General features: G+C 52.6%; 1 protein-coding gene across 1 annotated transcript in view; it reads right to left on the bottom strand.

Moving 5' to 3' along the window:
* LOC133353028 (transcription factor AP-2-epsilon-like) overlaps positions 1-25,650 on the bottom strand; it is a 75,370-nt gene that overhangs the window by 22,795 nt on the left and 26,925 nt on the right. The window contains exons 3-4 of the mRNA XM_061569101.1: positions 11,785-11,836; positions 604-826 (exon numbers count right to left, since the gene is read on the bottom strand). Coding sequence (XP_061425085.1) covers positions 604-826; positions 11,785-11,836 — 275 coding nt within the window. The remainder of the gene's footprint in view (positions 1-603; positions 827-11,784; positions 11,837-25,650) is intronic.

Below are 25,650 nucleotides of genomic sequence, written 5' to 3' on the forward strand. Positions count from 1 at the left end.
CTCCACCCCTCACCACTCGCTCCACCCCTCACCACTCGCTCAATCCCTCACCACTCGCTCCATCACTCACCACTCGCTCCACCCCTCACCACTCGCTCCACCCCTCACCACTCGCTCCACCCCTCACCACTCGCTCCACCCCTCACCACTCACTCCACCCCTCACCACTCGCTCCATCACTCATCACTCGCTCCATCTCTCACCACTTCGCTCCACCCCTCACCACTCGCTCCACCCCTCACCACTCGCTCCACCCCTCACCACTTGCTCCAACCATCACCACTCGCTCCACCCCTCACCACTCGCTCCATCCCTCACCACTCGCTCCACCCCTCACCACTCGCTCCATCTCTAACTCCCTATCGCCTTTTGCATTTCGTTTCTTGATGACGACACTGGCTGACCCCGTGCGCCCCACTCCTGGACACGTGCGTGCACGATAAGAAAAAGAGCTTCACAGCTCATCGGATTTCTCCTCCTCCTGTCAACGTCCCCCCCTCCTCCCATTTGCATCGTTAACGTGAGCCCACGGCGAGGAGAGAGAGGGATGGGGGGTAGGGATGGAGAAGGGGGGTCGGTGGCGGTGACGACCTCCAAACTCACCGGCGCAGCACGCCGCCCAGCAACGAGGCGTTGAGACACTCCGGCGGCGAGAGGCGCCTCTGCACCTCGCCCACGGTCACCTTGTACTTGGACGTCGAGCTGAGCAGCGAGAGGCGGCCCGGCACGGAGCAGAACACCTCCGACGGGTTCCCGTGCATGGCGCTCATCAGGCCGTCTTTGCCCAGGGACAGCGCTCCGGCCGACTTGCCGCCTGACAGCGCCGCTGCAACGGACACACCGCGGTGGCCAAATGTCACGTCGGTTGGCACGAGTGGCAGAGTCGTCTCTGTGACGCGACACGCGCGCGGCTTCTTCTTCCGTCGGAGGAAAGCTCTTGGCGCGACGCGGAACGCGCGCCGTTGGAACGCGCTTAGTTAGAACGCGCGGAATGTGCGCCGTTGGAACGCGCGCCGTTGAAAAATGGAAAACGCGCCCCATTATAACGCGGAACGCTTATCCTGTTATAACGCGGAACGCTCGCACCGTTATAACGTGGAACGTGCACACCGTTATAACGCGGAACGCTTATCCTGTTATAACGCGGAACGCTCGCACCGTTATAACGCGGAATGCTCGCACCGTTAAACGGAATTACACAGCGACCTGGAATGATACAGGAACGCGGCGGCCGCAGCTCAGTTATGTGTCCCGTCATCTCGCGGTGTGTGCGTAGGAGCACAGGAAAACCGCGTCTCGCCAAACTTCATCGTCACATTAGTTACCGGGTAAATCGCTTTCGCTCGACTCTTTTGTCGCTTGACGCAGAACTCTTTTTTAGAAACACACCTGCTCCAGCAACAGCAACAACAACAAAAAGGTTACCTAGGTTCGATTCCCGATACAGGCGCCCCTCTCTGTCGACTTTGTACGTTCTCCCCGCCTTCCCTGAACTCAGTGGTTTCTTCACCTGGGGTGCACCCACCCCCTGGCAGTGCGAGAGGCCCGTTCTGCGTTTTGCGAGACGCGGACAGATTTTGCTTTAGAAGGTAAATCAACGTCGTGAGACTTATTTTATTATGTTTATTTTTATTATTTTATTATTTCCCTTCTACGTGACTTTACAGAAAGAACCAAGAAGAAAAGGTAAATCATCGATATACAAATTAAGCACGAGTACGTAAAGTCCAACTGTTTTGTTGTTTCATTAAACCCCACGTGCTTGTTAACATTGTACATCGTTTCTTTTGTTTACAATTGAGAATGCTGCAGTAAGCGTTAAGAACCACCGCCTTCACGAGACGGCAACAGATCAAGACGCAGGTCATCCACTAGAGGCCGCTGTAGCGAGCCCCTCTGGAGGGAAAGTTGGCCTCGTATTCAGACGTCTTGGTGGTGGGGGGGAGCAGTACCCACCACACTTTACCTCGCCCCACGCGAATGTTTTTTGTTGCAGTTTGAGCGAACAAAACTTGCTTGATAGAAATGTACAAGTTGGGTTTACGTGTGGACAATGTTGAACTTCTTTCGCGCCGTGCGTAGCCAACCGTGGTGATTGGAGGTTCGGGGAATATTGACTTATTTAATCATTATCATCATTATAATCATCATCATCAATCAGCTGGTGACGGCTTATGGAAGTCTCCATCCAGCAGTGGATTGAACACGGTTGATGATGATGATTGTTGTTATTTTTGTTGTCGTGCTGTGAGAAGTTGATGCAACGCCAATAGACGCCGATTGAACCCTACAACCCGTTCAGTGGCCCTGTCACTAATAATTCACTGTGTCACAATAAAATACAAGAAAATTTGTTCCCGGGTAGTAAGTGTAATTTTCAAATTGCTTATGTCTCAAAAGAATAGACGACGTCTATTATTCCCCACAAACTTTGCTTTTGTGACCAGGACATTGATATTCTTGGTTCTTTCCAGATAGAAAAAATGAAAAAGAAGAAAAAAAACAAGTAAAAAAAAACAATTATTGAAAATAATAAAAAGCAAAATAACACTATAAAAAAATAAGTCAAAATCTAGGACAGTGATATTTTGAAATGTATCTATTTTCAATGAGAAAACGAGCAAATTTGTGTCATTCCTTCACGTAAAGTCCTGGTCACAAAAGCAACATTTGTGAGGCATAATAGCCATTTTCTGGACTTTGAAGGCATAAGAAATAAGAAAATAACACTTACTAGCCAGGTACAAAAATCGTGTTACATCGTGATATACAATTCCTCCACGCCGCCCTTCCTCTCTCCTCCTCCTCCTTCTTCCACATGACCCCCCCCCCCCACGTCACACCACCACCCCCCACGTCACACCACCACCCCCCACGTCACACCACCACCCCCCACGTCACACCACCACCCCCCCACGGCAGTGAGTGGCCGGCTAATCGACCCTGAGCGATAAACGGACGGGCAATGCGCGGCGGAGATTATTCCGGGATTACGCGGAGTGTGTTTTTTTTCTCTCTCTCCTGGTTTAAGATTAAACACGGGGGCCCGCTCAAACAAAGCGGCCCTTTCATAATTCCCGGCGAACCCCTCTCGCTCGCTCACTGTGTGTGCGCGCGTGTCTTTGTTAAGTGAGCGAGGTGTGCAGAGGGGGGTTCGCTAACACGGCTGGCCCCAACAGTTGTTTGAGAGCAATAACGCACGCGGGTCATTGTGTGCTTCGTTATCGAGGGGAGCGGTAGCGTCGCCGGTTAGCGCAGCGGCGAAACCGGGTTCGATTCCCGCTCCACGGCACACCAACGCCGGTGACGATTATCCGAACCAGTCCAGGGCCCTCCCCTAGGTCGACTCAGCCTCGTACGAGTACCCGGTGCGGTGTGCTAACATCGCCACTGGGGAGACAAAGGCGGCCGGGGAGAGGCGCTGATCACCCGCCCCCTCGTGCGCCGTGCCGGCCATCGTAGTAGCACTTGCCCCGACAGTCTGTTAAGGCTATATGGGGGGTCTTTGTCTTTGTTGTCATCGTGCGGAGCGGTGGCGCGGTGGTTGGCTTTTCGCAACTTGCGCCACGAACCCGGAGACGCCGAGTAAAATTCGAACCGGTTTCTGGGCCTTACCTAGGTCGACTCGGCCTCAAACGAGTACCTCGTGCGATATGTAGATAGAGTGGCGTGGTTTTATTGTGCCCGGCCACACCACTCCGTCGCGAGCAGCACTCGGCGCGACAGTCTGATGCAGGCGATGCGCGCGCGGGGATTTTTTTGTCGTCGCATGAACGCATCTTTGCGTGTGCGTCCAGACTCCACATCCCCCCCCCCCCTACAACAAGGAACGCACCCACCCCCCTCGCCATAGCCTCCGGGTGCTGGGGCAATTCCTGTTCGCAGCGCAGCAACACGCCCGACCGCCTTCGTTTCCCGAGTGGCGAGGGATGTTTTTCCACATTTAAGGCTGAGTCGACCTCGCGGAGACCCAGGTCGACTCAGCCGGTTGAGATAATCGTCGGTGGGGTTGACCGGAATCGAACTCGGGTCGCCGTGTTCCTAGCGCGGCGCGCTAACCACTGCGCTACCGCTTCCTAACACACACACACAAAAGACAAAGAACCCCCGTGTAGCCTTAACAGACTCTAGGGGCAAGTGCTGTTAGCGAGCACCTATGAAGGCCAGAACGGCACACGAGGGGGTGGGTGGCCAGCAACCACGCCCGGCCGCCTTTATCTCCCTAGTGGCGATGTTTTTACGCACGGCACCAGGTACACATTCGAGGCTGAGTCGAGCTAGGGGAGACCCAGAACCGGTTCAGATAATCGTCACCGGCATTGTCCGTGAGCGCGAATCGAACCCCGGGTCGCCAGGTTCGTAGCGCTAACCGCTGCACCACCGCTCCCCAGCGCAGACGCACACAGGCGGCAGGGACAAAGCGTGACTGACGCGAGTGTACACATACTTGCGGGAGTCTTTGAGAGTCAGATTACAGCACCCCCGAGGCTCCATTGAGCCGAAACTAAGCCAACCCCAAAACATAAATAACCACGGCGGCGGAGCAGATGTGTACCGTTTTGAGACGCCGCTGCGCTTGGCGAATGATGCGCGATTGACACCGATTCGAGGCACGGAGGAGCCGCATTCGAACTCTGAATATCAATGTCCGCGCGCGCGGGCACATGTCACACATCGGGCGACGCTTAAACTCGGGGGGGTCTCCCCCCCCCCAACTGCAACGCCGGGTAGGACTCCTTGCCTCGGGCACGGAGTTTTCCGAGCCGTGCCGGATCGGCACGGTTTCCCATTGGTCGTGGACACGCGCTGTACACAGTGATGGGTCTTCGAGACCGCGAACACGCGGTGGTCTCAGCGGCACCGCACGCGCTGTCGACCGTGCGACGAGCCGAGTTCGATTCACGGACAACATCGGTGGCAAGCGATCATCTGATTCGAGCCTCGCTAACGCTACCCCGCCACCACCACCACCGCCACTGCCACCCCGTCGTTGCCCCAAAACGTCGCCTTATATACACAGTACTCGTACGCCACAGCGCCTCGCCAGGTGAGAACTTGAAGAGGTGAGAGTCTGAACCAGGTGAGGGCCTGGCCAGGTGAGAGCCTTGACAAATGAGAGACTGACCAGGTGACAGCTTGAAGAGGTGAGAGCCTGAACCAGGTGAGAGTGCGACCAGGTGAGAGATGGAACAGTGGGTTTACTGTGCGTAGTCCGGATTTGCAAGGCCATATTTGCACGACTGTGGTTTGCCTTTAATATCTCTCTCGGGTTTCGATGTATCTCTAGGGGTCTCTGTGTATCTCCATGCGCCTCTATGGGTTGAGTAGACGCTCCGTAGTTTGGGTTGCATGGACACAATCGCACCGCTGCGGCTCGCGTCTTTCATGTTCCACTCACGAAGGCGCTGCGGTGCCCATCGGCCTGGTGTTGATGTTCCGACGTTGCGGTTGATGGTTCCAGGAGGAGGAGGAAAGTTCAAGGCATGGAGGAGGTGCGGTGATGTTTGGGTCTTGCACGAGGTGTTCATCTTGGACGTACGCGTCGTTCCACTCTGTCCGCCGTGATGGCGACGATATCGTTCAATTTTATGGTTCTCGTTACCCCTCCCTCCCTCCCTGCCTCCCTCCCCGCCTCCATCTCTCCCTCGCTGTGGCACGAGCCACTGCTAACCGTCGAGTGTCGCGACCCGTTCGCGACTCCCCGTCGCGAACACGCTGTAGGTTGTGTACACGAGCAGTAAGTAAGCGCGCCCGGTCTCCGATCAGTCGCTAATGTCCACAGCGTCGCGCCTCTCACGGATTTGCATAATTGTTGCCTACGTTTGCCTGCGCAGAATGTTTCCAGTGGCGTGTGTTTGTGTGTGTGTGACTGTGCGTGTGACTGTGTGTGTCTGTGTGTGTGTAACTGTGGGTGTGTAACTTTGTGTGTCTGTGTGTGTGCGTGTGTCTGTGTGTGTCTAACTGTGTGTCTGTGTGTGGGGAGCGGTAGTGTAGCGGTTAGCGCGCCGCGCTATGAACCTGGCGACCCGGGTTCGATTCTCGCTCACGGCTAACACCAGTGACGAATATCTGAACCGGTCCTGGGCCTCCCCTAGGTCGACTCAGCCTTAAATGAGTACCTGGTGCGGTGTGTAAACATCGCCACTAGGGAGACAAAGGCGGTCGGGCATGGTACTGGCCACCCACCCCCTCGTGTGCCGTTCTGGCCTTCATAGGTGCTCGCTAACAGCACTTGCCCCTACAGTCTGTTAAGGCTATACGGGGGATCTTTATCTATGTTTGTGTGTTTATGTTTGTGTGTGTGTCTATGTTTGTGTGTGTGTCTGTATGTGTGTAACTGTGTGTAGCTGTGTGTGTGTGTGTGCCTATGTTTGTGTGTGTGCGTGTGTCTGTGTGTGTGTCTATGTTTGTGTGTGTCTATATGTGTCTCTGTGTGTGTCTATGTTTGTGTGTCTAAGTTTGTGTGTGTGTGTGTGGTGGCGTAGCGGTTAGCGCGCTGCGCTACGAACCTGGTGACCCAGGGACGAACCGGTCCCGGGCCTCCCGTAGGTCGACTCAGCCTCAACTGAGTACCTGGTGCGGTGTGTATAAAATATCAGCTTTAGGGAAACAAAGACGGCCAGGCATGGAGTGGCGACCACCCATCCCGTCGTGTGCCGTGCCTGCCTTCATTAGGTGCCACTCGCGAACAGCACTTGCCCCAACAGTCTGTTAAAGGCTACACGGGGGATCTTCATCTTTATGGCTGTAGGCCTATGCAATTCATCTTACCAAGCGGCCCAGTATGCACGCATGGATAATGTTTTCTAAACACGTACGAACGTAGTTTATTCGTAATACAATCGCAGCCCCTTTGTCAATCGATCCACTGCTGGACCGTGTCGGTCATGGGATTCGTTTGACCATACTTCACCAGGCAGGTCAGTGCGGGTTGGCGAAGAGCGTTGCCTAGGTCCATGTTGAGATATTGCTTCGCCAATTCTTCTTAAATTTCGATTTAAAGCTTTCGTGACTGCAGGGATTCATCTTGTTGGTGAGAATTATATTATATTATTTTATTATGTTTTGTTTTTATTATTTTATTACTTCCCTTTTACGTGACTTTACCGAAAGAACCAAGAAGATCTTCTTCTTCTCCATCTTCTTGTTTCGCACGGCTGCTGATGTAGACGCAGATCAACGACTCTCACCTTCACATTGGGGTTGGTCGGCGCGACCAGTGGCGGAGTTGTGATCGCTACTGCGATGTCTCCTTTTTTTATTTTACGATCAGTGGAAACAAGAAGATGCTCGGTTTAGTCGGCACTTTGCTTCGTTCATCATTTCGTAATTTTTTTTTTGTTATTTTACATTTTTAAACTTAGCTTTTTTTGGTAAAGTCACGTAGGTAAAAAATAGATAACAAAAATAAAATTTATAGAAATAATAATAGAAGTAAAATTATAAATCACGACGTTTCGGAGGCAACACAAGCTTCAAATCTAGAATGTCTCCTTCCTGTCTGTACGGGGGTCCGGGGCATCGCGCCGTGCGTCGGACGTCGAGCACCGTCTCCGTTCAGGATGACCACCACAGTTGTACACCGCCGGAGAGTTTCTGTTTTTATTTCACATTTGTGCATCGGGCTGTCATCCGCAATCTGCTGCCACGGCTCGTGCAGTGCAGGCGGTTTGGGGTGGACCACGAGCAGATTCGCGGGAGATCAAACATTGGGTTCTTTCACTGAAGTCACTGAAGTGACGTCAACACTGAAGTCACTGAAGTGACGTCACTTCACTGAAGTCGCTGAAGTGACGTCACCACTGAAGTGACTTCACCACTAAAGTCAATGAAGTGACGTCACCACTGAAGTCAATGAAGTGACGTCACCACTGAAGTCACTGAAGTGACGTCACCACTGAAGTTAATGAAGTGACGTCACCACTGACGTCACTGAAGTAACGTCACCACTGAAGTCAATGAAGTGATGTCACCACTGAAATCGCTGAAGTGACCTGTATCTGTACGTCAAGTGACGCGTTTACTTTCCCAATGCTTTGCACTGCTGTCATGTTGTGTTGCGTTGTTTGTTGTTGTAGCGTTCTGACCTGGTCATCTGCAAAAATAAAAATAGATTCATAGCTCATCGGATTCCTCCACTCTCAATAAATATTCTGATTCTGACGTTTAACTGGACAGCGGTCAAAGGTCGAGGCGCATGCCCTGGAGACGGCGTCCACGCACCTGCACACACCTCCACGCACCTCCACGCCCCTCCACACACCTCCACGCACCTCCACACACCTCCACTCCCCTCCACACCCCCCACGCACCTCCACGTACCTCCACACACCTCCACTCCCCTCCACACACCTTCACTCCTCTTCACACCCCCCACGCACCCCCACGCACCTCCACACACCTCCACACACCTCCACACCCCCCACACACCTCCACGCACCTCCACACACCTACACTCCCCTCCACACACCTACACTCCCCTCCACACCCCCCACGCACCTCCACGAACCTCCACACACCTCCACGCACCTCCACACCCCTCCACACACCTCCACTCCCCTCAACGCACCTCCACACACCTCCACTCCCCCCCACACCCCTACACTCCCCTCCACGCCCCTCCACTCACCTGCACACACATCCACTCACCTGCACACACATCCACTCCCCTCCACACACCTACACTCCCCTCCACGCCCCTCCACTCACCTCCACACACCTCCACTCACCTCCACACACCTCCACTCCCCTCCACACACCTCCACTCCCCTCCACGCCCCTCCACTCACCTCCACACCCCTCCACGCACCTCCACACCCCTCCACACACCTCCACTCCCCTCCACACCCCTCCACACACCTACACACCCCTCCACACCCCTCCACACACCTCCACTCCCCTCCACACACCTACACTCCCCTCCACGCCCCTCCACTCACCTCCACACCCCTCCACACCCCTCCACACACCTCCACTCCCCTCCACACACCTCCACTCCCCTCCACACACCTACACTCCCCTCCACGCCCCTCCACTCACCTCCACACCCCTCCACGCACCTCCACACCCCTCCACACCCCTCCACACACCTCCACTCCCCTCCACACACCTACACTCCCCTCCACGCCCCTCCACTCACCTCCACACCCCTCCACGCACCTCCACACCCCTCCACACACCTCCACACACCTCCACGCACCTACACACACCTCCACACACCTCCACGCACCTCCACACACCTCCACACACCTCCACTCCCCTCCACACACCTCGTCGGATTTTAAAGCCGAACGCAACTGCATGGGCAGGCAGATGGAGAGTAGGAGGAAGGGGTTTGTTGGGGGTTGGGTGGGTGGAGGTAGGGGGGGAGTAAGTGGGTGGGGGATACTTAGAAGGAACGAGGGGCAATTGTAAGCAGGAAGGAAGGAAATGCGGCGGTTAGTCAGAGCCCTCTCTCCGGCTCCCTCTCTCTCGCCTCATCCTCCATTCCTCCAGCCCCCCTCACTCCCCTCCCTCCCCACCCCACCCCTCCCACTCCACTCCCTCCCCACCCCTCCCACTCTCCTCCCCTCCCCACCTCTCCCCTCCCTCCCCATCCCTCCCCTCCCTACCCTTCCCTCTCCCCTCCCTCACCACCCCTCCCCTCCCCCCACCCCTCCCCACCCCTCCCACTCCCCCTGCCTCCCCACCCCTCCCACCCCTCCCCACCCCTCCCACTCCCCCTGCCTTCCCACCCCTCCCACTCATTCATCTCGCGTCTCCGCGGGTCACGGCCTGCCGATTGGCTGTGAAGGCGCCGCCACGCGCTGCTCTTAAAGGGACACGAGGCACTGGCGGTCGACGCGTGGCTCATTTAAAGCGGGAGTCCTCATCCCAGCAACTTGTCACTACCCGAGCGATCGATTGCGTTGCACGAGCTGGTTGCATGCAATCTAATGGCTTAAGTCGATTCCACAAAATGTCGATTTAAAGCTTTCGTGACTTGCAGGGATTCATCTTCTTGGTTCTTTCGGTAAAGTCACGTAGAAGGGAAATAATAAAATAATAAAAATTTAACATAATAAAATACATCTTCTTGGTTCTTTCGGTAAAGTCACGTAGGAGGGAAATAATAAAATAATCAAAATGAAACATAATAAAATACAATTCTCACGACGTTTCGGCCACAACGCAAGCAGCCGTCCTCAGGTGAAGAACAGGTCTGTCGGAAAGACAGCGTCTACTACCCGAGTGATCGATTGCGTTGGACGAGTTTGTTGTCTGCAACTTAATGGCTTAAGCCGATTTAATTACCCGAGCGATCGGTTGTATTGCAACTTGGTTGCATGCAACTGAATGGCTTAAGTCGACTGTACTCCCGGAGACATCAGTTGTGAGGCAACTCCGCTGCGTGCAATTGAAAGGTGTCTTTGTGGACGTCTCTGCAAAACGAGTTGCGAGCAGTTGCGCAATCGGTGGCTCAACGCAGTCGAGGCGGACCTGGCTGTCTAGAATGAAGGGTCAACGAAAGTGGCTTGTCACGTGGACATTCGTGGCAGCCAAATAGTCTAAATGCGTGATTCTCAACACAGGGAGAGAGAGAGACGCGCAGACTCCAAATATACAGCAGCAGGCGTCAGGGTCGCGGATCGAACCCACGACCTCCCGTGCCCCAGGCGATGTAGTTAACATCTCGCCACTGTGATGGCCCCCTTTATTATTCCGGACGACCGCGTTGTCCCACTCGGTTGTTAGAGAACAGCAGCATCAGCAGCGTTCCTCCGAATCTGTGTTGACACTCTACGATGGGTGCCAATAACAGCAGCCGGATCCCAGCATGGAGGAGGAGGAGGGGGGTCGGAACGACGACCACGTGAATCGCGAGACGCACCGGTCGACTGGCGAAGGGGGCGCTTGCAAGCAGCCGTCACGTTCATGGAAGCAAGTGGCATTGAGAGCGAACGAGTGAAACGGGGGAGAGACATTTCACCGGGTCGATTTGATGAGCCTGCGATTGGGCGTGAACCCCCCCCCCCCCCCCCGCTAATCGCGTGCAATTTTAGGTGGACGCTGGAGAGAAAAACTAAATAAACTCCACCCCGCAAGCTATGACGGTTCGGGTACAACCATCAATGAGGTTGCGGCGTGACTGACGCACACAAAGACAGAGACCCCACGCGTACCCCCCCCCCCCCTCTCGCCGTCCTACAGCCTACGCAGGTTGTTGGGGCAAGTGCTGTTAGCGAACAGCTGTAGAAGTCCACAAAGACAAAGATCTCCCGGATAGCCTTAACAGACGGGTGCGGCAAGTGCTGTCAGAGAGCAGCTATTAAAATAATCGACGGGGCACACGAGGGAGTGAGCGGCCAATACCACGTCCGGTTGTGCTGGCCGCCTTTCCGCAATGCTTACGTTAGCACACCGCTCCGGGTACTCGTTTAAGGCTAAGTCAACCTAGGAGAGGCCCAGCACCCGTACTTAGATATTCGTCACTGATATTATCCGTCAGCGGAATTGGAACTTTCTCTCGCCCGGGTCCGTAGCGCAGTGCGCTAACCACTGCGCCACCGCTCGACACACACAACGACAAAGATCTCCCAGAGAGCATTGGCAGACTGTTGGGGCAAGTGCTGCTTGGGCGAGCACCTATGAAGGCCGGCACGGGTGGGTGGCCAGCACCACGCCCGACCGCCTTTGTCTCCCCCAGTAGCGATGTTTACTACACACCGCACCGGGCACTCATTTGAGGCTGAGTCGACCTAGAGAGCACACACACACACACACAAAACACAGCAGCGCCCTCACCTTTTTTGATGACCGATTGATCCACAAGATTCAAGTTGACGGCATCTTCCACCTAGAGAGAGAGAGAGGGGGGTGGAGGGAGGGAGAGAGACCGGTTGACACGTGAACACAACGAGAACGATTGCCTGTTGTGTTTAACGATACGCGCACACGCTCACACATTGAGACAAATACCACCACACCCCCCATATCCACCACCTATAAAGCCTTGAAGATTGCTGATCACACGCTCACCCATGCTGACACACACACACTACACATGCTGATCACACACACACTCACCCATGCTGATCACACACACACACTCACCCATGCTGACACGCACACACACACACATGCTGATCACACACACACACTGACCCATGCTGACACACACACACACTCACCCATGCTGATCACACACACACTTACCCATGCTGATCACACACACACACTCACCCATGCTGATCACACACACCCATGCTGATCACACACACACACTAACCCATGCTAACACACACACACACTCACCCATGCTGACACACACACACACACATGCTGACACACACACACACCCATGCTGACACACACACACAAAACATAATCTCCGTATACAGCCTTCGCAGACTTTTTGGAGGCGGGTGGTCAATACCACGCCCGGCCGCCTTTGTCTCCCCTAGTGACCATGTTTACTCATTTTGAGGCCGAATTGACCTAGGAGGAGGCCCTGGACCACACAAAGACAATAGAACAGACTGTCGGCAAGTGTTGTTGGCTAGCAGCACCTGCGAAGGCCGTCACGGCACACGAGGGAGTGGGGTTGGCTGTGCCGGCCTTCGTAGGTGCTGCTCGCCAACAGCACTTGCCCCAGCAGTCTGTCAAAGGCTTTACGGGGGGGGAAGGGGGCCTTTGTCTTTGTCTCGTTGTATCCTCTGCCGCCAACACGAAGGCGGTGGTGTCGCATGAGTCCCAACCCCGCGATCAGACGACGACGAATATTAAACATTTAACAAAGGTGGAGTTGTCTGTCAAGAGGTCTGTCCGTCTCATGCGTGTCTCCGTCTGCTGTCATCATGATCACCCTCCACCTCAATGTGTAGCTGCTTGAAAATACGTACACCACTTGAACCGGTCCTGGGTCTCCCCTAGGTCGGCTCAGCCTCAAGCGGTTACTTGATGCAAAGTGTAAAACAGAGCCACTGGGAGGGGGGAGACAAAGGCGGCCGGGCGTGGTTGCTGGCCACTCACCCCCTCGTGTGCCGTGCCGACGTTCATAGGTGCTACTCGCTAACAGCACTTGCCCCAGCAGCATGTTAAGGCTATACGGAGGGACCTTTATCTTTGTACACCACTGGTCATTGCGGTCATGGGGACTGTTTGACCATACTTCACCGCGCCGGTCAGTAGTTGGTTGGTGAAAGGGTTGACCGCGCCCGGCTAAGATTAAATGACTCGCCAGCTGACGTTATCCGTCTCCGGGAATTGAACTCGGACAGCCAAATCCACAGCCCGGTGCGCTCACCGCTGCGCCACCGCTCCTCAACAAAAAATCAACACGTGCGTTGTAAATACGTTGACGTACTGATCCGCTACGGCTCCTGGTACTCGCTTTGTGTGTGTGTGTGTACTAGGGATCGAACTCAGCTCAACGCGGGTGGGTTTCCGTGGCGCAGTGCGCTCACCGCTGCGCCACCGCTCCCCCTGCCCATATGAAACACGTTTTTATTTTATACCGCTCCCATTTTCCACTTACCCCCTCCATCTCCCTGCCCCCCACCCACCCCTTCCACCCACCCCCACCAGCCCCCCCACATTCCCACGCTAGCGAGGGTTACGAAGCAACCTCCCCAATGCACTATTAATAAAAACGATCACCCACCACGGGTGTATATCGTGAGCGCGAAATCGTCCATCACACTCGTGGGGTAATAGGCCCGACAGCCTTTATATATATACACACACACACACGTGCACGCGCGCACACGTGTGTGTGTGTAGAAGGGTAGGGTAGATAGGTACACTGTATAGGTGTGTGTGTGTGTGCGCGCCTGCCAATGTGTGTGGCCGATATAGTGGGAAGCGGTGGTGCAGCGGTTAGCGCTACACTGCGCTACGAACCCGGCGGCCCGAGTTCGATTCCCGCTCACGGCCAGCAATCAGTGACGATTATCTGAACCGGATCTGGGCCTCGCATAGGTCGACTCAGCCTCAAATGAGTCCCTGGTGCGGTGTGTAAACATCGCCACTAGGGAGACAAAGGCGGTCGGGCGTTGTGCTGGCCACCTACCCCTTCGTGTGCCGTTCCGGTCTTCGTAGGTGCTCGCTAACAGCACTTGCCCCAACAGTCTGTTAAGGCTATACGGGGGATCTTTGTCTTTTTTGGTCCATATAGTGGGGAGCGGTAGCGTAGCGATTAGCGCTACGCTGCGCTACGAACCCGGCGACTCGAGTTGGATTCCGGCTAACGGCCAGCAACACCCAGTGGCGATTATCTGAACCGGTTCTGGGCCTCACCAAGGTCGACTCAGCCTGAAATGAGTACCTGGTGTGGAGAGACAAAGGCGGTCGCGCCTGATGTTAACCGTGGCCGTGAATCGAAATCTAACCGCGGGGATACCGCTCAACCCCGTATAATCATTTCAGCATAATCAGACAACAGGCAGAGATGACATGCTTCAAAATGTCATCAGCCACGGGTCAATTCACTGCTGGATGAAGTCCGCCCCAAGCCTCCACCATCATCATGATCACCAAGGTCAATTCAGGCGTGACGCACGCGACAAGATTCGCGTGTCTGTGTGTGTTTAAGTCCTCTCTCGCTTTGGTCTCGGTCAACACTAACACAGACAAAGATCCCCCGTATAGCATTTAACAGACTGTTGAGAAGAGTGCTGTTATCGAGCACCGATGAAGACCGACACGGTACGCGAGGAGGGATGGGTAGCCTGCACCACGCCCGGCCGCCTTTGTCTTCCCAATGGCGATGTTTACGCATCGCACGAGGTGCTCATTTGATGGCTGACGAACTATCACCTTCATTTGGCCTTCATTCCGCCGCTTGCGGGTGAGCTTAATCCAGCAGTGGATAGATCATGGCTTGTGATTATGAAGATGATGATGATGATCAAATGTGTGTGTGTGTTTGGAGGGTTTCTCCACCACCGGCTCTTGCAAGGGCAGACAACCAGGAGGGTTGAGACGACTCTGACCCCCAGAAGCAACGACGGCCCTTTGGCTCCGTGTCCCATCGGCTTTGGCGTCACGCTCCACCAGCGGCGAATTACTCGGTTCACCGACGATAAGGAGGAGAGCGTTGGGTCATTTGTACGTCATCGTGTTGCGGGAGATCCTGAAAGCAATCTGGAACGTCGGGCTGTAGGTTTATTTTTGTTTTGCCCGCTTGAGGTTTCGAGGCCCGAAATATTGAAAATTAAAAGGGTGTTTTTTTGTTGTTGTGTGTATTTGTTTTCGCTCTCGAAGCAAAGACGCCACGGTGTTTTTTTGCGCGACGTGTCCTCTCTCCAGCCCTGCTGGGACGCCGCGACTACGAGTTGCTAACCGAGGCGAGTGCGCCCGTCGCGATGAGATCGATGCGCAGCACGTCGCCCGCGCGTCCGTTTGATTTCGATGATTGCGATCGAAGCAAGATAATTGATCAAAGTGATTTGGCGACGCTTGCTACTGCTGTGGCGTTGGCAGTGGCTCACAAACAGAAATAACAACAATACTCAACAGACAGCCCTTCTTCATATGAAAAAGGACCATTGCCCAAAACGTCGAAGGTTTTATATGTATTTCAATGTCACAGTGTCCTTGACGAATGTGTTGAATTGCGATAAATAGTCGAATCGTCGGGCGGGTAGAAGGATGGTATCAACGTGACATTTCACCCAACTCGTCACTCAACCCGTCCATTAGCACTCCCTTCCACCCCCACCTACCTCCTCCCCACCCCCTCCACCTACCCTCCGTCCACCTACCCCCGCCCCACAACCCCCACCTACCACTCCCCACCACCCCCACCTACCCCTCCCCACCAATCCCACCTACCCCTCCCCACATCCCCATGTACCCCCGCGCCTCCACCTATCCTCCGTCCACCCCCCCACCACCTCCACCTACCCCCTCCCCCACCACCCGCCCACTGCCCCACCGCCACCACCTCTACCTACCCTCCTTCCAACTACCTCCCACCACCACCTACCTCACCCCCATCACCAAAAGTCTCCCCCCCTCCCCGCATCATACCCCATTGACCACCCCCTCCCCCACACCCACACAGCCACCCGATCACGCCCGCCCCCACCCCCCCCCCCCTCGGCAGCAGCAGCCATAGATTACCGCTAATCTCCGCCTCGACCTCCGAGAGAGGGAGAGAGGGAGGGAGAGGAAAAACAGCGACGGAGAGGAAATTGACGTGGAATTAAAAGTGTGGAACGCAATCTGTTAGCGGGCGACGGGGGCAGCGGCGATGTTGATGCAATGCGGGGCTCTGGAGAGCGGATGCCTCCATCTCGGAAACACGCTTCCGATTGCGGGCTCCTCGTGATGGGAACCCCCGAAACTATAAAACTCAACAACATTTTTGTTCGTTAGTAAACTTTTACCAGGTGGATAGCTCTTTCTCTTTTTTTTTGGTTGCAGAAGCGAAGCTGCCCGTCACAAATGACAGCTCAACCGAAGTGGATTATCGTAGCCTGGGAAAATAATCGCTGTCAAATACTCTGAACGCGTGACGTCGATTGTGAACGTGGAGGGGAGGGGGGGGATACCGGACGACCTGGAGAAAAATCCACGTGGCCGCGAGACTAGAGAGACACTCCAAATATACAGCAGGCGCCAGGGTTGGGATCGAACCCACGACCTATAAACGATACACGATTGATATTTTATCAGATAAACGCACTGCAGCTACATATCTTTTTTTAATTCAGAAGCGACCTGGCGATCACCAATGATAGCTCAACCGAAGTGGATCATCACCACGTGGAAATCCATATACTCGAAACGCGTGGTGACGTTGATTCTAAATGTGGAGAGGGGAACAAAAACCGGACGACACGGAGACAAATCCACGCGACCACGGAGAGAGAGAGACACGCAGACTCCAAATATACAGCAGCAGGCGTCAGCGTTGGGATCGAACCCACGACCTCCTGCATACCAGGCGAGGGAGTTAACATCTCGCCACCGCGGGATGTTGCCTTCCGAACTTGGAGGTTCAGAAGGCAACGAGACAATGTGCTATAAAGAAGGACCATTGCCTGAAACGTCGCATCTAATTAATATATATTCTTTACCCTTTTAAGGCCACGGTGTTGTTATTGACGAATGTTTTAAGCTGTTGTTAACTATGCTTGGACTCACGTTGCAAGCAAAGAGAAAGACAACGATCTCCATATACTCTGACGAGACATTTGCGACAAGTGCTGTTGGAGAGCACCTATGAAGGCCGGCACGGCACACGAGGGGGTGGTTGACAAGCACCACGCCCGGCCGCCTTTGTCTCCCTCGTGGCGATGTTTACACACCACACCAGGTACACCTTTTCAGATAATCGTCACTCGCGTTGGCGGTCGTGAGCGGGAAACAAACTCTGGTCGCCGGGTTCGTAGCGCACGCAGCTCGCTAACCACTGCACCACCGCTCCCACACGCACACGGGCGCACTGCCTGCTAGGACATTTGGTTCAGAGAACTCCGCGGCAAATTACGGAAAATAATTGAAATGAAACTGAAACGCGCGCAGAGAAGCGGGTTCCACTTTCCGTCTCACATCGATAGATGAAAAGAGGAACACGTGGTTTAAAAAGAGCACGCAGGACGAATGCATTGCTAAAATCATTCAATACGTGCTTGGGCAAGAGGCGTCACGGCTAGAAGGGATGATGGTGGTGGTGATGATGATGATGATGGGCGGCCAAGGAATGGCACACGTTTGAGAGGAACGTTCGGAGAGGAGATGGAGCGATGCAGTCAGCTCGCGTGTCAAGGTGCGAGGTGGAGTATGAATGAGATCGCCGGGATCGTTAGAGGTCGCGGCTGCTTGGGAGAGATGCCTTCATCCAGTTGTGGATCGAGCATAGCTGATGATGACGATGACGACTACACGGTAGACGAGCTTCAGTTGGTGACAAGTGCTCGTGTTGGAATGTGTGGGCCGATGGTCGTGTGTTTGGTTGAGGCGAATGCGCTGGACGACAACGACATTTTTCACGCGGGCGCACGAGTGATTACCGCGTGCGGGAAGAAATGAACAAAAATGAGCAAGTGTACAGATATTGCTGAGTGCGCGTGTTCGATTGAATTGTGTGTGCGCGCGTGTGCGTGGGGTGGGGGGTGTAACGTTTAGAACCCGGCGACACGAGTTCGATTCCCACTGACGGCCAACACCAGTGACGATTATCTTGGCCTCCCCTAGGTCGACTCAGCCTCAAATGAGTAACCTGGTGCGGTGTGAAGTAAACATCGCCACTGGAGGAGAGACAAAGGCGGCCGGGCGTGGTGTTGGCCACCCTTGGCCTAGTTTTCGGTGCTCGCTAACAGCACTTGCCCCAACAGTCTGTTAAGGCTACACGGGGGATCTTTGTCTTTATTCATCGTGGGGAGCAGTAGCGCAGTGGTTAGCGTGCTGCGATAGAAAGCCGGTGACCTGAGTTCGATTACCGCTCAGCAGCAATAAGGGAGGTTGATTATAATTAAACTGCTCCTGACTACCTGGTGCGGTGTGTAAACATCGCTCATTAACAGCACTTGCCCCAACAGTCTGTTAAAGACTATACGGGGGACCTTTGTCTTGTTCTTTGCGTCTGCGTGTCTCGGTGGATGTTCGTGTGATTAACCGGAGCACACTTCGACGGGACACCAACACTTATCTCGTAACACTTAGCTCATAAATAATAGAGAGAGATTAGGGTTAGCACGATTCACGGACAACTCGATTCCTGTGAATAATTAAACGCAACAGCGCTAAGTTAGAATTAAAGGGTTGAGTCGTTGTAAAAGTCCGTTTTTAAAATCGTAGACGGGACATTTGACTGTGTTATACTGCACCAGCGACTCGAATCGGTTCCCGCACACGGCCACCAGCACCATTGACGATTATCTGAACCAGTCCTGGGCCTCCCCTAAGTCGACTCAACCTCAAATGAGTGCCCGGTGCGGTGTGTAAACATCGCTGCTGGGGGAAAGACAAAGGCGGCCGGGCGTGGTGCTGACCACCCACCCCCTCGTGTGCTCTGCCTGTCTTCGTCAGTGCTTGCTAACAGCACTTGCCACATCTGCTCAGGCTATACGGGGGAACCTTTGTCTTTGTTTGATTCTGCAATGAAAGTGCACCTGGCCTGGCACGAGCGCCGCGTGGTGACGTCACCGTCACTGAGTGGGGAACGGCGGTTGTTGTTGTAGTTGTTGTGTTTGCTTATGGTGCTGGCTAACAACACTTGCAGTGACGGATTATCGTAGGGGCAAAAGTAGCTGCATATGTAGCTTCGGGCCCCGCACTTTCAAAGGCCCCGCGCTAAATGCTTTCAATCTATCAATTCCGCTTCAATGATTCTGCACTCGCTCTATTGCTATAGTACTATACCGCCTTCAACTTTTATTAACGACCGGGTGTTTAAGGTTAGCGATTTGTCGCATTATCTGGCTGTATAGCAAGTGAAAAAATACAATTACTTTACTATGCAAGTTAAAATGTTATTTTATTTACGTGTTTTTATTTTATTTACGGCCCCTTTATAACATATGCTAAAGGCCCAGCACTAGCCTCATCCGGCACTGCCCGACAGTCGATGTGGTCTACACGTAGGGGGGTATGTGTCGCCACTGGTGGCGAGATGTTTACTACCTCGCCCGGTACACAGCGGGTTCGTAAGTTCGAACCCGACTCTGACGCCTGCATATTTGGAGTTTGCATCTTCTCCCCATGGTCGCGTGGATTGTACATCCACATTTAGAATCAACGTCACGCGTTTAGAGTACGTGGCTGCCAGAACTCTCCACGTGATACGCCGTTTCACTGATCTATTATTAATATTATTTCGTGATCGCCAGGTGGCTTCTGAATATGAGCCCCATTGCTCAAGTGGGCCTTACCTGGCGAAATAATAATTAAATAGTTCCTCCTGGTACAATATAGCGCACACCACAACCAACACAATCTGCCGTCTTTATCAGCTTGCTTGGCGCATCAAACCTGGGGGTGGTTTGCGACCTTCATTTTCGAGCTCGTGTTTATCACGAGTCACACCCCCCCTCTGCCCCCCCCCCTCCCCCGTTACTCTCTGCAATTATTTACCCGGCTTCAATCCCCCCCCGCTCCCCAAACCCAAAACCGCTTTCGTCAAAGTATATATCGTGGGCGACGTTTCGGGCGAAGGCCCTTCTTCATGAAATAATCACACGCATGCCGTATTTATCCGAGAAATCCCCATTGCGTGAAGGTATTGGTGTCGTAATTTGCTGTGGATATTTCGTCTTTTTTTTTATTTCGCCTGGAGTCCGTGTCGAACTTATGCGGTCGTGATCAGCGGTCGTGGCTACCGTGACGCGCTATTGCCGAGCCGTAGTACGTGTTGATCCATTTATAGATACCCATATTGAAGTATGACTTTATTAAAGTATTTATTTGAAATAACAAATTATTCAGTGTTGTTGCTGCTGCGTTGGCAGTGGCGCACAAGTACAACTAACAACAACACTCAACTCGTCAGTCAATAACACTGTGGCATTAAAGGGACATGACATATATTTAAAACATGCGACGTTTCGAGCAATGGCTATTCTTCATAGCACACCGATTGTTTCTGAAGTTGTTTTAGTTTTGTTGACATGTGCCTGTGAACCACTGCCAATGCGACAGCGGCGGTATCACCACCGCCAAATAATGTGTTTCATTTTGAGGAATAAATAAACAAACGATTGCTCATTTAGAAGCCAGTGGGGTATCTACAAATGGATCGCCATGGACATTTCCCAAAACGTAACCCTCGCTTTACATTCCGCTGATTTCTTTTTTTCAATTTTAAGTTCTCGTTTTCCGAACGCCGAATGAACGAGTATGATGATGATCATGATAACAACAACAATATTAATTATAAGTATGATCGTCCAAGGATACCAGCGGCGAGCCAGAGTAAAATTACTCACATTCCAAGCAGAGTGTGACGCCAAAGCTGACAGAAAGCGACCACAGCCAGCGAGCGGGTTAATAGTGGGGGGCATCGCCTTGAGTTTAAAACATTTTTCGGGGGGGGGGGGGTGGAAAGGTAATGCAAATTGCCAAAATTTCCACTGCGCAACCACTCCCCAAATCAATACACACACAAAGACAAAGAGCCCCCCGTATAGCCTTAACAGACTGTCGGGGCAAGTGCTGTTAGCGAGCACCTATGAAGGAAAAAAAACGGCACACGAAACGGTGGGTGGCCAACACCACGCCCGGCCGCCTTTGTCTCCCCAGTGGCAGTGGCGATGTTTACACACCGCACCAGGTACTCATTTGAGGCTGAGTCGACCTAGATGAGGCCCAGGACCGGTTCAGATAATCGTCACTGGGTGTTGGCCGTGAGCGGGAATCGAACCCGGGTCGCCGGGTTCGTAGCGCACCGCGCTAACCGCTACACTACCGCTCCCCACAAAGATCCCCCGTATAGCCTGAACAGACTGTAGGGGCAAGTGCTGTTTAGCGAGTAGCACCTACGAAGGTCGGCACAGCACACGAGGGGGTGGGTGGCCAGCACCACGCCCGACCGCCTTTGTCTCCCTAGTGGCGATGTTTACACACCGCACCAGGTACTCATTTAAGGCTGAGTCGACCTCGGAGAGGCCCAAGACAGGCTCGTTGTAATCGTCGCTGACGTTGGCCTCGAGCAGGAATTGAACTCGGGTCGCCACCGCTCCCCAAACACACACTCACAGTCCCGTACAAATACAGACAAACATCACCCGTATCGCCTTGACAGACAGACACACACACACACATCCACACACGTGCGAACTCACAGTTCTGTACACAAGCGAACACATCTGCCCGGGGTAATTGGCAGTTAACCCGGATCAGTAACCCCCCCCCCCTTTCCCCACACCCCCGTTGGCTCAGTGCGTCTGCAAAACCTCAGCGCGCAGGCCAGCACACACCTCCGCTCGAGGTACTGCGACCGCGCGTTGCGTGGCTGTACATCGTGAATCCGATGGCGGGGGGGGGGGGGGTGGATCTGTCGCGTCCAAGAAAACCTCGCGACTTAAATCGCCTGCAACCCGCTTTGTCCCACGTCGGAGCTGAGCAGTTGCGCAGCAGTCCACGCTGCTGGTTAGCGTCTCCTCCCACACCCACACATTTCACCACTGGAACAACCAATGATGTCCAGGGACTCTTCTACTTACGAACATTCGACTAAGGCACTTTCAGAGATGCGAACAAACCTCTCCGTACGCCCAGTTTGGCCATTCGGATCGAGAGTCGTAAGTTCGACTACCGCGAAATAGATGGCGGTGGTAGCATCTACATCTGCAAAACGTGAAGAACCAGTGGCATCTACATCTGCAGAACATGAAGAACCAGTGGCATCTACATCTGCAGAAAGAGAGGAGCCAGTGGCATCTACATCTGCAGAACGTGAAGAACCAGTGGCATCTACATCTGCAGAAGATGAAAAACCAGTGGCATCTACATCTGCAGAACGTGAAGAACCAGTGGCATCTACATCTGCAGAATGTGAGGAACCAGTGGCATCTACTTTTACAGAACATGAAAAACCACTGGCATCTACGTCTGCAGAAGATGAAAAACCAGTGCCATCTACATCTTGCAGAACATGAAGAACCAGTGGCATCTACATATATAGAACGTGAAGAACCAGTGGCATCTACATCCACAGAACATGAAGAACCAGTGGCATCTACATCTGCAGAACATGAAGAACCAGTGGCCTCTACATCCACAAAACAGGAAGAACCAGTGGCATCTACATCTACATGAGATGATACAACTTTTAAAGCCATTCCCCGTGTTTAGTGTACATGCCGTACAACATGTTTGGAATCGACAGGAGTGAAGTTGGACTTACGCACAAATCGACTTACGAACAGACCTCTGGAACCAAACGCGTTCATAAGTAGAGGTGTCCCTGTAGTTTTCTGTTTACGTACTGCACTCATGAAGTAGGGGCACTGCCTGAAACGTCACCTACTGCAGTTGATATATATGTTTTCCCCTTGGTGAATGTGTTGAGTTTGCAATCAGGCTCAGCAGATGTGGCCACGTGATGGAACACGTCGCTATAAATTGCACTGCGCAACTGCTCGCAACCGGTTGGCAGGCACGTCCACCACATGTATTACACGCAATTGAGTTGCATGCAACCGGTTGGAACCCATATCCACTACGTACATTACAAGCGATTGAGTTGCACACAACCGTTTGGCAGGCACGTCCAACAAGTACATTGCACGCGATTGAGTTGCACGCAACCGGTTGCATGCAAATGATATCGACCCCCTCCTCCTGCTCCCTACGCGGTTGCATTCTTTAGTCATCCTCACCTGGTTAAACCAAAATAAACTTGAAAGTTAAACAAATAAACGTGAGCACTTAGGTGTGAACCCCTTCCTTTAAAAAAAAAACCCAAAACACATTCCGATACATCCACAGCGTCTGCTTTCATCATCAAGCGGTGGATCTATCCACCGCGAAGGCAGAAATGCGTCTCGATCACCCCAGCCACGATGGCGGTGATCTGTCCTCGCTCCATCTCCTGCGGTGGGTGTACCCAAATGATAACCAGCGCGTGAACGGGATTCCACTATTTCCGCAGTAAAAACAATGCGGAGTTCTAATTCCGTTCGCTCAATTGTCTCTCCTGCACAATATTCTCCCTCTCCCTATTCTCTCTTTTCTTTATTCTTTCCCTATTCTCTCGCTCTCCATATTTTCTCTATTCTCTATTCTCTCCCTATTCTCTCTCCCTATTCTCTCCCTATACTCTCTCCCGCACACGTGTGTTAAGTTTAACTATTGATAGCATCCAGCACGCCCATTGGACGGCACCGTCCGTCCATCCCTCTAGCCAGCCAGCCAGCCAGTGAGCAAAACTTTTTGTACGTTCTCATTTAGTATGCTATTTGAAGCCTTGAGTGCATTTGGTGGGAATACTTTTGATTATTGAAGGTTTTGCCCGGTACTCAATAGTCACTATTGGGTAACTAACTATTCATTTCACTAATAAAACGCAGACCCATAAAGGTGGTACTCGTACTGCTAGCCTCATCGAGCTGCATCCAAATATATGAGTGTTTAAGCTGCGCGAAGTGAAATCGACGAGCGACCACTTAGCACTATGTCCTATGGGGGGGAATGGCATTGTTAGTCGTAGCAAAAGTCATCCAGCAGTGGAATTGACACGGGGGCCGTGTATTGGCGGTGTCTATTTTGTTGTTGTTGTCGTTGTTGTTCAAACAATGTTCGAAGCTAATTGGTAAATTAAGTGCGTCGCTCTATTTAATTTACACGTTAATATTTCACCGGTAATCGCTAACACGTGCCGCACATTCTGACAGCGCTTTAGCGGCGGTGATGATGGTGGTGGTGATTACAGGGGTGTTAGGCTATGCTCCCACCCCTTGGCGAATTAATGAGTTATATAGTTCAAAATGCACACAGACACATTATATCGAGATGACACACTGCCGAATATAGCAGCCTCTAGTGTTTTCAGAGGCGAGTATGATGGCCCGCCCACCACACGTTAGAAGCCATTGGGGCAGTAGTTCTTAACCTGGGTTCGATCGAACCCCAGGGGTTCGGTGAGTCAGTCTCAGGGGTTCGGCGGAGGTTAAGACACACACCCGACTCGTATGATTGTGCACCAGTGAAACATATACCTATGTTTTAAATTTGAAAAAATCATATTTTATTTTTCCAATTAAGAAAGGTTCGGTGAATGCGCATTTGAAACTGGTGGGGTTCAGTACCTCCAACACGGTTAAGAACCACTACATTGGGGGGTTTGACAGCACGTCGACAGTTCGCACACTTACACGACCCGACGTGAGCTTAGAATCAATGACCACGAGCGATCAATAATCGTTAGCGCGGAAATAACGCACGCTTAATAGTCGCGATGACCGAATGTGTGTGTAGAAATGGGACCTTTTTTTGCCAGAATCAAAGTATAAAAGAAAATAAGAATATATATAGCACCATTTATGGCGAAATAAAACAGGTTATTAAGGTTTCGATTTAAAGCTTTCGTGACTGCAGGGATTCATCTTCTTGGTTCTTTCGGTAAAGTCACGTAGAAGGGAAATAATAAAATAACATAAATATATTTTTTATGTTTTATTTTTATTATTTTATTATTGCCCTTCTACGTGACTTTACCGAAAGAACCAAGAAGAGGTTATTAAGATGTTCAAACACCAAATAGAAACCTTTCGCAAGGAGTCAAGTCTGCATTAACCACACGTGTCTATGGTGAACATGCAAAACAAACATGCGCTCATAATCTATATGGGCATTGTATTTGAAACTGATTTTTCCTACACCAGACACAGCAACTTTATTTAGGGCCTAGTCTCAACCAGTGTTAGACCAGAGAACCCCCAAAGGCGAGCAGCACAAAGACAACGCACTATCGGGGCATTGCTAGCTCGCTTTTTGCCATCACTCGTATGCATATACGTTGAACTTCTTTCGCACCGTACGTCGCCAACCCGCTAATGGGAGGTGCTTGCGGGGGAGAAGACAACAAACTAAACACAAAAAGGCAGTTCTAATAGAAAATGCGTTTGTCAACGTAGATTTGAAAGCGCATTGCTCCTGTCGGAAGGAAGAGCGATCCAGACGGCCTCAGAAGCGCATCTGAAGGCGCATTCGACCGAATTACCG

This window comes from Lethenteron reissneri, chromosome 42 (assembly GCF_015708825.2).
Source record: "Lethenteron reissneri isolate LAM-NWPU_2019-01 chromosome 42, ASM1570882v1, whole genome shotgun sequence".
In the NCBI taxonomy this organism is placed as follows: domain Eukaryota; kingdom Metazoa; phylum Chordata; class Hyperoartia; order Petromyzontiformes; family Petromyzontidae; genus Lethenteron; species Lethenteron reissneri.